The sequence below is a fragment of the Microcaecilia unicolor genome, chromosome 13 (genome assembly GCF_901765095.1).
Source record: "Microcaecilia unicolor chromosome 13, aMicUni1.1, whole genome shotgun sequence".
Classification (NCBI taxonomy): Eukaryota; Metazoa; Chordata; class Amphibia; order Gymnophiona; family Siphonopidae; genus Microcaecilia; species Microcaecilia unicolor.
Window position 1 is genome coordinate 43,801,087 of NC_044043.1, and position 14,521 is coordinate 43,815,607.

At 41.8% G+C, this 14,521-nt stretch overlaps 1 protein-coding gene across 7 annotated transcripts in view; it reads left to right on the forward strand.

Annotated features, from left to right (window-relative positions):
• Positions 1-4,977, forward strand: part of HNF1B (HNF1 homeobox B) — a 256,081-nt gene extending 251,104 nt beyond the window's left edge. For all 7 annotated transcript variants that reach the window (XM_030186229.1, XM_030186232.1, XM_030186234.1 and 4 more), the window contains one exon: positions 2,916-4,977. In XM_030186229.1, coding sequence (XP_030042089.1) covers positions 2,916-2,936 — 21 coding nt within the window. In that variant the 3' untranslated portion in view covers positions 2,937-4,977. The remainder of the gene's footprint in view (positions 1-2,915) is intronic.
• Positions 4,978-14,521: the final 9,544 nt, after the last annotated feature.

A 14,521-nucleotide genomic window follows, 5' to 3' on the forward strand; every position in this document is an offset into this window, starting at 1 on the left:
CCGACAACAGATATAGAATGCAATAAGGAGTTTTATAGCAAAGGGCTGCCAGAATTCAGAGCCATAAACTGATTTGTTTATTTACATATTTATTTATATCTTTATTTATTAGGATTTATTTACTGCGTTTTTAAAGATTCACTCAGTGTACAGCAAGAATAAGCTGAACATAGACAATTACAGAAGTAAAAATATTCAAGTAGCAGTACACATTACAGCATAGTATGCTACAGTACTTACAGTATCATCACAACACATATTAAAGCATCTTTAATAGACAGCATAGACTGTAAGTGGAGGTGGAACATAAAGACAGAAGAGAATAACGGCAGTTACACAGAAATAAGGATGACTAACAAGGTAAAATTACATATGAAGTCAAGAAAGGTGAGAGAAAATGGTTTCAGCTTAGCAGCGTATAAGCAAGTCCTGCAACAGTACATAAAGCTGGTGGTAGCCCATGTGTGTGTAACTAGCTAGTTAGTTGCTTTTGAACTTTGCCAGTGTAGTGCTACTTAAGACAATGTTTTCGGTATGCATAAACTATAAAAAATTATTAGAATACCTCTTTTAACCTACTTTCCAGAGGGAAGACAGCTTTTGAGATCAGATCAGCCATATATATATATGCATGTCCGCATGGGTGTCCTACCAGCTTTTCAGGACAACATGGGGAGGGAAGGCAAGAGGACCTTGATGGGGTAATTGGGAGTTAGTTGTAGCCTCCTGTTTGAAAGGTTCTGTTGGGGGTGTTTAGCTCTGAGGTCCTTTTAAGGGGTCTCCATAGTGAGAATTCAGAATCTTACAGATTGTTGTATATTGGGGAACAAAAAACACAAAAGGCCTCAGGAATCAGTGTAGAGGGCAATCTTTATGAGAAAGGACCCGACATGAATCGTGTTTCAGCGAATGACTGCCTCAGGGGTCAGCTGTGATTGCTATTCCAAAGGGTTCAATCCAATGTAGGTACATCCAATAGACAACAGAGTAAATGCTCTAACACCGAACTGGCAGTATTGAGGATCTTAAAACAACGCACATTCTTTGCACTCTTTTGAGCTCGCATACCGCCAAGTCCAGTGTTAGAGCACTTAGGGGGTTGTTTACTAAAGCTTAGGGAGTTGTTTACTAAAGCTTTGCTCGAGTTATCTGCAGCAGGGCCCATAGGAATAAAATGGGCCCTACTGCAGATAACTCAAGCTACGCTTTAGTAAACAATCCCCTTAATTTTTGTCCATTGGACATACCTACATTGGATTGAACATACTTTCATTGGATTGAACCCTTTGGAATAGCAATCACAGCTGACCCCTTGAAGTAGGCATTCACCGAAACAAGGCCCATGTCGGGTCCTTTCTAATAAGGATTTCCCTCTACACCAAATCCTGAGGCCTACATGCTTTTTTTCCTGTATTGTGGTTTTCATTGCACCAAGCAGTCCCTCTTATCTATTTGGAATATTGGGGGAATCCATACACACCGACAGACAAACACACACATGCACACATGTCATGGAAAGCAAGCTCCATTAGTTCTACATGGAATTCTTGTTTAAGTTTTTGATCTGATTTCTTATTTCATTCCCACTAAAATTGGTGATGCTGGTATGTTGATCTTTATCAGGACCTCTACTTCTCCCCTTTACCCAAACCATGCAGACCTCTCACTGATATTTAAAGTGCCAATCAGACACCTGAAGGGTGGAGTCACGGAAGGACATCTTTTTATTTTTAAAGGTACACATAGAGGAGGTGCAAGTGTAGCAAAAAGTCCAAGAACTGCCAAAATACAAGCAAAACATACAGCAGGGCAGTGCTTCCCTAACTTGTGGCCCTGTTTACTAAGCAGCGCTGTAGGCGTGCTAATTTTTTAGCATGCACTAATGATAGACCTATATTCCTATGAATGTTGCTGGTGTTAAGGTGTGCTAATTTTTAGTGTGTGCTAAAAGGTTTGTGTGCCTTCAGCGCGGCTTAGTATACAGAGTATATCCCCAAGGAAATATTGTTTCCTATACATTGTGAGTGAGGATTCTTCCTTGCATATTTCGTTTCCTCTAATTCAGTGGCGTTCCTGGGGAGGCTGGCACCCAGGGTGGATTGCCGATGCGCCCCACCCCCCCCCCCCCGATGCAGCGTGGACACCCCCCGGTGAAAGGACACCCCCCACGAAGGAACCCCCCCCCCCCCCGCCTGTTCCGGGGCAGAGAAGAAGCATGGAACAACGGAGGATAGGCGCGCGCGGCACCCCCCCCCCCCCGGCGGCGTGCACCCAGGGCGGAGCGCACCCACCGCCCCCCCCCCCCTAGGAACGCCACTGCTCTAATTTATTTCTTATTTCTATTTCTGATCTCCACCAGTGATGCATATGATGCTGTTGTAACTTTCCAAAGATTATTTTGCTATTTCCTGTATCATTAGAGACAGAGAAATAAAATTCTTGCTTTTTCTATTCTACATTGTTTTCTGGTTTCTTTGTTTCTTCCTCTCCTTTTCTGAGAATAGCACCAGACGCAGCTTTACACAGGGCTCTTGGTTCTGGAGGCAACCCAGTCAGTTAGGTTTTCAGGATACCCACAGTGAATATTCATGAGAGAGATTTGCATGCATTGGTTGAGGTGCCTCTAGGACCAGGTTTGGGAAGCACTGTACTAGGGCAAAAAAACACTCAAAACAGACGATGGAAAATTAAGATTCAAAGGAGGAAGCCACACTGCCAAGTAATAGATGAATAAATGTGAGGATCTCTGAGAAAGCAGAGGAGATTGTAGAGACTGGGTTGTTAGTTTGGGTGGGCAGGACTGGATAGGCTGTGTGGTCTTCTACCATCATATTCTGTGTTTCAGAATATAGCAAGCTCTGCTGTTTCACTGCCCTGTGTACTCAGTGATATGTATTATTTTTCTCTTCTTCCAGTGTCCTCTACAAGCCTGGTGATGATGCTCCACTTCCCACTTGTTCTCTGCATAGCAACACGAAGATAATTTTCCATAACACCATGCCAGCTATCAACAAGACTGAAGTACGGTGGGGGGGGGGGGGGGGGCGGCAGCAGAAGACTGCATGAGAAAACAAAACTCAAAGAGCTGACAGGGCTGAGTCTCCATTAGCCTGGAGCCAAGCTGGTATTTCAGACCCTGAGGCGGCTGGTGTCAACAAGTGAACATATGGTACTGGCCGTGGTGCCATCCTTGGCTAGACTCAACCTCCCTTCTTGTTTCTTTCACTTTGGCCCCAGGGAGAGAACAAAAGGCAGAGCCTCCGGCACAGTGGAGGAAGGAAGAATCAGTGTGTGCTATTTAAGATGCACACTTTCACCAAGTGAACTGATAAAAAGTTGTAATCTGTTACGAGGCGATGGATACGTATGCTGATGAACTGAGCCAGGAATTGTAAATACAGGGGATTTTTTTAATGCATGTAAATTCTTTCTAAGAAGTCAATTTGTCCAATGGATATAACCCATAAGTGCAATTCCCATGTCTGTACATAGTATGAGAAATCTCTGGTTCTAGGAAAGGTCACAACTTAATTCTACAAGTAAACTGACTGATGAAGATCAAGGGCCAAGAATGGACACCAGGTGTCAACATTGTGCACGTTGCATGCCTGTAGTTATATGTGAGTATCCCTTACACAACTGCCACAGAATGTTCCACATACACATTCGTTCTGAGCCACAGTGTGGTCAACTGGAGTGCAGCTCTTGGGTGACAGGTGCGAAAACGAGGTCGCCAGGTTATCTGAGTGGTAGTTTTTTTTCCCCAACTTCTAACATGTATCTGTCCGGTTCATTAGCTGAAATTGCTTGCCTGTTGAGGATAGTTCTTACCATTTTTAGCACTACTGAATGTACACAGTGCTCTACAATGATTAGTTTTTGGTACAATAACATTGTTCCCCAAAGGTCTCAAAATCTAAGTGGGTGCCTGAAGCAATGGAAGATAAAGGATTGTCAAGGGCAAGATTTGAATTTTGCTTTCCCTGGCTCTCTGCCTACTTCTCCTACAACCGGGCCATTCCTCTTCCTTTCCTGGATTCTGAAGTTCAGGATGTGTCTTACGGTTTCTCTTTAGATAATGGTTGTTAGCTAACAGTCCTGTGCTATCAGCTCCAGGCAAAAAACTTTCTAGGTCTGTAGTGTAGTGAACACATGATCATAATCTGGAATTCATGGAGCAGCAATGCACTGGGTGCAGTTTGTCTCATTTTCTGAAAGCTGATGTTTATTGCTCGAGAGGCATAGAAGTGGAAAGTTACTTAGGCCTGTTTATTGGTTTGGAGTGCATTGGGATGGCATACCTGTAACTTTCTCATATTGCAACTGACTAAATATCAGACCTGTTACAGTGTTCAGCTTTGGGTATAAAGTAAAATGATACTGTTGATTCTTCAACGGTTGTCACCATGCCAAGGTTGACCTGATGATACAGACTCAGGCCTGCTTTTGCCCCATTGCATGCAGGGAGTTGTAGTTCTGAATTACATAAGGAACAAAATGGAGCATCATCTTCCTATACGCGTCATAAAAAAAGACCCAGGACTGGATCAGTTTCTTCAGACGGACCTGAGTGGAAAATGTCATTTTATAAATCACACTCCAGCAGTGGTTCCTCAGCTGTTCCTATGTGAGCCTAAAATCAGTGCCATTCAATCGGAGAAAAGTTCATGGAGTGAAGGAAACGCTATATTGTGATGGGTTCCTGCTCTCTATAAAAGTTATTTATGACTCTGAAAGACAGACACTACTACTGGAGCAATTCTAAATGTAGACTCAACAATGAAGTACGCTTGACGCCAATTCTATAACCCATTCTAGAATAGTAGCACAAAACCACTTTGGCATTCCAAAACTGAGGCATGGCAATTTACACCAAGTCAATGGCACTATTTTTTAAGGCAATGTTTCCCAAGTTTGGTCCTGGAGTATCCCTTTGCCAGTCAGGTTTTCAAGATCTCCACAATGAATATGCATGAAAGAGATTTGCATATAATGGAGGAAGTGTATGCAAATCAACTTCATGCATATTCATTGTGGATATCCTGAAAACCTGACTGGCAAAGGGATACTCCAGGACCGGACTTGGGAAACACTGCTTTAAGGTATGCACATTACTAGGCAGAAAGCCCATGACATGCTCGTACCCCACCCACCAGTGTAGCCCATTTACAGTAACACATCATGCAACTAGAATAGCAGCTAGCACGTACGCACATAAAGGCCAATTTGTGATGTCATTCACGCATGCAAATGCGCCTATTTGTGCACATGATTGGAGTAATTGCCCTTCACATATTCACGACTGGGTACTCTGCAGGAACAGCTGGTTCAGTGTAGTGCTTTTTAAATTATGTTCTATATTTAATTATTTTAGCACTTGCATTATGGTGGCTCAGATGGAATGGAATCTGCTCCAGATGTAATAAGTAACTGTTGCTATATACAGGTCTTCTCCAATTTGTCCTGTGGTCCCCAAATCCATTTGGGGTTTTTCTATATGCATAATGAATATGCATGAAACAAATCTGCATATACAGAGTTTCTAGTACATGTAAATGTGTCTAATGCGTATTTTTATTGCAAATATCCTGAAAACAAAGGACAGATTTGGAAGCCCTGATATTGCACTTCATTGCCACAGATGCCAAGTTACCTAGTTCCAGGCTGGAGATTTTGAGACAGTCCTGCTTTATGACCACCCCATCCTGATGCGCAGCACTGATTTCAATGGGTAAGTTCAGGCACTGCAAATTCCACACTGCTTTGCGATGTAAGTCCAAAACCAGGACTGCCCAAAATTTCCAGCCTGGAACTGGGTAACTTGGCATCTCTGCCTTACCTTTTATCAGAACTACCAAATAACCCAGTTCCAGAAGCAAGACTTTTTGACCTTGTACATCCTAAAGCAATATGGTGTTTGTAATCTCCAATTATACCCATTCAAATTAGTGTTGCAGGTTCCATAATGCAGTGTAGGGTTTTTTTGAAATCCAGAACTGGTCCAAAATCTTCCTCCTGAAACGGGATAAACTGGCTGCTCCACGGCTTATCAAACCACTTTTGTGTGTGACTGAAAAAGACAGTAGGGGCACAAGAGAATTTTTAAATATCTTGAAGCCTCCTTCCACTGCCTCATTCTTTCTGTCAGTGGTTTATTTCTAGGTAGGGTTGCCAAAGGTTCTGTGTCAAAAGGGACACACCCTATCAACTTGTCCAAATTCAGTCCTCAAGGGCTGCAACAAGCCAGATTTTCAGTATATTCCTAAATGCATGAGCAAGATTTGCATGCACACTGCGTCCATTGTGTGCAAATCTCTCTCATGCATATCCATTAGGGATATCCTGAAAATCTGGCTTGTTTGCAGCCCTCAAGGACTGAACTTGGACAAGCCCGCTCTAGCACCTGCAGGGAAAGGGATCTCTGATCCCTCTGTATGCACCAAAATTAGGTGCAGATCCCCCTTATTCTATAACAGAGTGCATAAATTGCAGGAATGCCCCTGATCCACCCATGGCCATGCCCTCTTTATGCAACCGCACATAAAATTTATGCACAGATCCTGGCGCCTACAATGTGCTTATAAATTTTAATTAAAGCCAATTAGTGCCAATAATTGATTATTAGCACCCAATTATCCATGCTAATTGTCTTGTTCAATTAAATTGTGCATGCCCAAATTTCACCATGCAATTTTTAGCACCATTTATAGAATTAAGGCAAAAATTCTAACTAAAATGTGTGACCTGAATGTTAGTAAGAAGCTATAGAATTGACAAAAAAAAAATCCTTTTCATGAGTTGGCAACCCTATCTACCAGTTATAAAGGTTAAGTCTGAAGCTCTGGATGTGAGTCAGCAGTTGGAATGTCAAAGAGTCTTCCTGCAATGCCCAAGTGATCAATGCCAGACAGAAAAGCATTTGATTCTTTTGTAAAGAGGTGCTGCCATTCTGAGAGTGTCCAAGTAATCCAGTTCCATGAGGAAGCCAGTCCTATTTTTGTAACTCTACATCCCATAGAACAGCAGTCCTCTGGTCACACCCAGTCAGTCAGGTTTTCAGGATCCCCACAATAATGAGCTCCATTTGTATGTACTGCCTCCATCGTATGCAAATCTATCTCATGCATGTTTATTGTGGATATGGTGAAAATGAGATTGGCTCGATGTGTCCAAGGACTGGGTTGAGAACCCCTGCCGTAACACTTTGGCATTTAATTTTCAAAAGCAGGACCAACCAAAACTTTGTTTTTTTTCAGAAACTGTATCCTTGGACAGCTCCTCACTGGATACAAATTGACATGTATTTTTAATGAAGTAACTTGTCCAAGGTCGATTCAGACTTGTGCTGTCATTGCAAGTATTGCACACACGGAGGGTTTAAAAACTCCTAATAACTGATATTGCCTGTTCTGGCATATAAAGTTCTATTATGCCATGATCAAAGTGGTGAAAAGAATGACTAGTCTCTCCTAAAACAGCAAAATCATATTGTCCCTGGAGACTAACACTCGGTCAAATAATTTCTTGCACCAACCTTAACGTCAACTGTTGCAAGTCATTGTTGAACGGCTTCAGGCGGTAGGAGGGTATCTACTTTGTGATGTCATCAGCTCTCATTGAAGCCAATCTGCTGCCCTTGATCAATATGCCACCAGGTGTGCAAATGTGCATACTGTTACTAATACAGAACACCTCCAAAGGGGTCCACATACCATATCCTAAGTACTTAGTCATACTGGAGATGTGAGTTGTATGAATGATTCATCTCTGTCTCGTTGTTCTTGATTTTAAATGGGGTGTTAAGCACATTGAGGCTCATATTTTTCAGTTGGAACATCTGGTATAGAGAAGTATCTCCTACCACTGGAAATACAATTCACGTGTGCCATAAGTAAGGGTATTTGCCTTAATGTAGTAGAGCAGCAAGACCACCAGGTCTAATGTGAAAAGAAAGATTGCAGTTAACAAATGCTGTTGGGTCTCTTCTGCTGGGTGCTTTTGATATGACATTTCTGTAATGATCAGGAGGAAACCAAGGATCCCATGACTCTTTTATTGACTCCCATTTAATTTATTTTTAAGTGAATTGGAAGTTATGGCTTATTCAGCACCAACAGGGTCTTCATACATACATAGATAAGCATCACCTCCCTCATAACATATATAAATGCGCATGCATGCCATTGTTTCCTGACCATTCCAGGTCTATTTCATCAAAAGTAATAATTGCTGCCCTTTAACCATGGATTTTCCCATATTATTAAATTAAAGGAACAAAGCCAAGAAAGTAGAATCCAAAATACACACTACAGAGGATATCAATAGTTTAGACCAGGGGTGTCAAGCTGCAATTCAGGAGAGCAGCAAGGCAGTCTGGTTTTCGGGCTATCCCTGATGCATATGCTTAAGAGATATTTGTATGCATTTCCTTTCTTGTATACAAATATATTTCATGCATATTCATTAAGGATAAGCTGAAAACCAGACTGTTCTGCAGTACTCCAGATTTGCACTTTGACACCTGGCTTTAGATGTGCATCACAATGCAGTAATGTCTTTACTGAGTCTTTAATACATGTCCAAAGAGGATTCTTACTTTTGCATGTCAATTTAAAGAAACAGTGTTATTTTTAGGCTTTCTGGGGTAATTGTTAGAAAATATTGTAGTTTAAAAAGATGTATTTTTTGATGTATACTTTTGTAAGACAGTATTCATTTCATCTTCTAGGCTCCAAAATTAATTTTGGAAATGTTATGATGTTAAAAGATTTGACTGTATATATTTAAAAATTAGTAATCTCACTATCAAAATGTGACATTAACTTACTTTTCATGCCAGAACCATGGGATAATGTAAGAATTACACACAGCTTAACAAGAACTCAGGCTGTAGGACTTTTTTTCCACACTTTTACTTTCAGTTCACCTACTGCCGAGAGAGCTCATTGTCAACATTCTTAGAAAATGAAATTTTCACTCAGAACTGATTTATCTTAATGTATTATTTTTGTAAAAAATTGAAATCAATCTTTTAAAAATCATATTTATACTTGTAAAATGGATATTTCAAGTAAACACACAATGGCAAAAAATGAATCTTTTCTTATTTTATTCTTAATAAAATGATGATGCTATTTTGTATATGTGGGGGAGTAATTCTATGACAGTGAGCCTTTATATAGGTGCCCAGAGGTCACTTATGCAGCACCTATTCTGTAAAGGAAAATAGGCATATAACTGCTGAAAAATGCATTTGTAATTTAGGTACAAGCACTTGTGACTGCTGTAGAGCTGGTGTAAGTGGAGATATGTTTGTTTATTTACTTAGGGGTCCTGTTAAAAAAGGTGCGCTAGCGTTTTTAGCATGTGCTAAATGCTAGAGATGCCCATATATTCCTAAGGGTATCTCTAGCATTTAGTATGCACTAAAAATGCTACCATGCCTTTTTAAAAGACACCCTTATATATTACAAACACTTGATATACTGCCATCAATATCCAAAGGCATAGCACAGCCATTTACAATATCTATATAAACGGAAAGGTAACAACAGAAACCTGAGTGAGAGAGAAAAAAGGAAAAGGGGAGGCGAAGAGAATGGGATAGGGGATTCAGCAGATCCATGAACGGAGCATGAAGACATTACTGAAAGGCCAGCTAGAACAACCATGTCATAATTGCTTTTCTGAATTTGTGGAGCGAGGCCCCCAGATGAAAGATCTAGAACCGAGCATCCCAAATTGTGGGTCAGGAGGGACCTCAAATGAGATCACAAAACCGATGTCTGGGGTCACGATCTGAGTAAGCTTTCCATAGGGGCATCATTTCCTGCAGCTCCTGGGGCCACAACCACAAAAATATTAATAAGCACTGATCTAGAGAGAGAGAGAGAGATTTCAACAGGGATGCCTCTAGCTGTGAGTCCCACCTTTACCCATACTCTGCCCAGACTCCACCTATGTGTATGTCTACCTGTAAAACATTTGCTATGAATGTAGACACATATTTACAGAACAGTGCTTAGGTGGAGTTTAAGTATATACATGCAATGTGCACACATTTATAATTTATGGTTTATTTTATGTACTATACTGCCTTTCCTATTAGTATAACAAAGCAGTTTAAATTCCAGACGATAAAGAAAATAGAAAAGAACTCTATTATATAATGGGAAAGAGAAATAAGGAAAGGTAAGAATGAATATGAACATTTTCTCAAATTACACAGTATCAATAACATATATCATTTTTTAAGAACAGTTAATCCAACATTCACCTTACAATGATAGGCAGATAGGGATTGCCCAAACTCCAGTGACCATAACACCCCTACCCTATCACCAAAGGCAATCAAAAACAAGTGGGTCTTCAAAGCACATTTACATTTCAGAAAAAAAAAAGTCTTCAAGATGAAGTGAGGAGGGCAATGCTCCAGAGTGCTGGAGCAATACATAATTAAATCAAGCCTAGCCTGGTAAACCAATGAGATATGAAAACAACGGTCAGACAGTGAAAATAGAAGCTGAGGTGGGGCACATGGTATCACCAATGCAGAGAGATAAGAGGGAATCCCTATATGCAATGCTGTATGGATGAAGGTGAGTATTTTCAAGCGAATATGATATTCAATGGACAGCCAGTGGTACTGAATGAACCTACTTTACAGAATTACTCCCATAGTACCATTCTACTTCCCTTTCTTCCTAATCTGCTCTAACTGAATGGATTACAGCCCAAAATAACTATATCCCAGATGTGGTACACAGAAAACCACAACTTTGATGTAATTATAAAGGACGGATATTCTAATCAGATAGGATGGAGTAGGAAGAAAGAAAGGGGTGACGGTCTGTAAAAACTAATATTAACGCAATCGTAATTCATGGCTAAAGAGGAGGCACTATGAGCTAACCTGGAAAGAAGGAATGAAACATTTACATTGGTATAATATGCAGACAGATGAAATAGAGCTTTATTTGAAGACATTCACAAAATTGCTGTGAAAGGAGAAATGCTATTGCTAGGTGATCTCAATTTGCCCACTGCAATGTCATCTAGAAGATGATCCTGGATGCTCTACAAGGAGCACTGTTCCAGAATCTGGTGACAGAACCCACGTGGGAGGGGATGATACTGGACTTGATACATGTGAATGAGGAGAGCTTTTCTGATGCTATAGGGGATGATCATCTAGCATCTAGTAATCACTGGATGACGTGGTTCAGTATTAGGGCACAGTCGGTGATGGTTCATTCTAAAATGAGGGTCCTAGACTTCAAGAAAATTAACTTTGGGGTCCTTTTACTTAAGGGTTGTCACGCGGCAATGGGCTTGTCATGCGTCAATCTGGAACTACCTCCGGGCTGCCGCAGGAACCCAGCGGTAGTTCCCACCCCCAGCATGTGCCATTTCCAGCACTACAGGAATTTTTTCAACTTTTCTAGTGCCAGAACTTAACAGGCAGTAAGGCTGCCCGGTTACTGCCGGCTTAGTGCGGGAGCCCTACTGTCATCTCAATGGCTGGTGGTAAGGGCTCCTCACCGAAATGGCATTCAGTAAGTGGTTCGCTTACTGCACGGCCATTTCTTTTCATCGAAAATGGACAGCCTTTTACCCGCTGTGGTAAAAGGGGGCCTCAGTGTGCATCAAAAACATGCACTGACCAGGGGCGTAGCCAGACTTCAACGGTAGGGGGATCCAGAGCCGAGGTGAGGGGGCACATTTTAGCCCCCCCCCCCGGGCACCGCCGATCCCCCCCCCCCCGCCCGCCATTGCCAACACCTCCAACAACTTTGACCCCCCCTTGCCGATGACCCTCTCGACTCCCCGCCCGCTGTTGCCGTTGCCTACCACCTTTGCTGGCGGGGGACCCCAAACCCCGCCAGCTGAAGTCTTCTTCCTTCGTTTGGTTTCTGACTGAGTCTGACGTTGTGCGTGCAAGATGTCAGTCAGAAACCAAATGAAGGAAGAAGACTTCGGCTGGCGGGGGTTGGGGTCCCCGCCAGCAAAGGTAGCAGGCGGCGGGTTGGCAGCGGGAGGGGGTTTGAGAGGGTCGCCGGCAGGGGGTCCAGGGCCAAATCTATGGGGGCCCAGGCCCCTGTGGCCCCATAGCAGCTATGCCCCTGGCACTGACGCTAACGCAGGCCCCCTTTTACCACAGCTTAGTTAAAGGGCCCCTTTGTGAAGATAAGGGAATACCTCTGGATGGGAACATCTAGGAGAAGTATAAAAACACTGCAGCAAAACTAAAGTAAGATATTGTAAGGGCAACAAACACCTTTTGCGAAGAAGTGAATAAAAGTAAAAAGAAAAAAAGGCTGAAAGAAGAAGCTGAAAGTGTAAGGGAAAAAAGGTTAGCATTCGTAAACTACAAGAGATGGAAGAAAAGAAGGGCAAAATATGTAGAAAAAACAAAGGGGTGCTTTTACTAAAGCTTAGCAAGCACTAAGGACTAGATTCTATATATAACGTCTAAAATATTGGCACCGAAATGAAATACGCCTAGGCGTAGTCTATAAAGTATGCCTAAATTTAGACATATTTTATAGGATAAGCTTAAATTTCCACGCAGTTTACAGAATATGCTTAACGCCCATCTGTGTGACTAAATGTAGTTGCTGGCAGTTAAAAGTAAAAATAGTGTAAATGCCAACGTCTAAATCAGGGACTTAGCCACGGGCGGGCCTGGACGGGCCCCGGCCCAGCCACTTTCCCTCCAGGCCTGCCCATCCATGATGCAACATCCTTTGTTCTGGAGCGGAGCAGCCTGATTGACAGCGCTCACCTCATCGTAGCCGTGGCGCCCTCAGCTGATCTACGCGATGGCGCTCTCAGCAGCCTCATTCTCACTCTGCCAGATCATCAGGCTAAAAAAATAGTTGCACGTGCACACACGCAGTGCACGTTACAGGGAGGAGGGTTGAGGAGGTGAGGAGCATTGAGCTAGCTAGTGCGAGGAGGCGAGCCTGGAAGGTTCTTTGTTCAAGCCCAGGAGCTCAGACAAATACTACATGTAATAAAAGTTTAAGTACTTTTTTTTACATCATTTTTAACATTGTGTCATTTGTAGTATCCCAAGAAACACTACTTCATGCCCCCCTCTCTCTCTCTCTCTCTTTATTTATTTATGTATAGTGCCCACCAATATTAGCTCTGGGCCCAGCCAAAATGTCAGGTCTGGCTACGCCACTGGTCTAAATTACACATGAATCGGGTGTATTCTATAACAATGTGCATAGATTTTAGAAACGCCCACGACCTGACCTGCCCAGTCCACACCCATGGCCACTCCCCTTTTCAACTGTATGACTTAAAATTTACGTACATCACGTTATAGAATATGCTTAAACAGTTCTGCGGATAAATTCCAATTAATGCCAATTAGTTGGCACTGATTGGCTTGTTAACTAATTAATTTGCACATGCAAATCTAGAATATGACTAGATGTGCGTGCACAACTCAATTCACACTATATAGAATCCACAGGTAAATGCTTAGAAGTTCATTTTCTACCTATTGAGACAGACATGGGGAAGCCACTGTGTGCCTGGGATTGGCAGCATGGAATGTTGCTACTCTTTGGGATTCTGCCAGGTTCTTGTGACCTAGATTGGCCGCTGTTGGAAAGAGGATACTGGGCTAGATGAACCATTGGTCTGACCCAGTACGGCTATTCTTATGTTCTTATGATTTCTTAGCATTTAACACATGCTAAGATTTAGTAAAATGGCCCCAAAGAGAAACTGAGAAATTAGGAATGCAAAGATGCATATGAAAGAAAAATTACTAATACAGTGAAATGGAGAAACGAGACCTTTCTTTTCCAATATGTGACTTACTGGGAGATGTGCAAGACTACAAGGTGAAGGGAAGGAACATGGACAGGCTAAGGAAAGAGTACCGTTATTTAGCAAATATTTCTGTTCAGTGATCCCACAGATGAAGAGTTGGGAATAGGACCACAGAAAACAAACACAAATAGGAATGAAAGAGAGGTAGACCTCAATTTTCAGAAGAGGGTTCACGAAGAGCAAGCTAAAGTAACAGCAGGAAAATAATGGGGTTGGATGGGCTAGTCTTGCAGCTAAAACTTTAGCCATAAATTTACAGTCTAAATTAAGTAGAGACACGGAACAAAAATTTTGATCTTTATTTTATTTATTTTATTAGATTTATATCCCACAAACATCCAGATACCAAATTTCTATGAGGCTTACGGTATATAATAATGTCAAATACATAACATCAGAAATAGAATAGTAAAATATAACAGATAGGATTTCAATGTGACAATCCTGATTTGGGTAAAATAACAACTTGTGCTTCAGCAAATTGACCTTTTGATGTGGGACATTGCCATAAGAAGTGATTTTAAGAGCACAAAATGTGACAGGGATAGTGGACTCCTGCAAAAGATCCAGAAGGTTAAAATACTACAAGAGGGTTAAAGATAATATTAATTAAAAAAAAACAAACACTTGTCATACTAATTCAAAAAATCTCTGCTGCTCCATAGCGCAG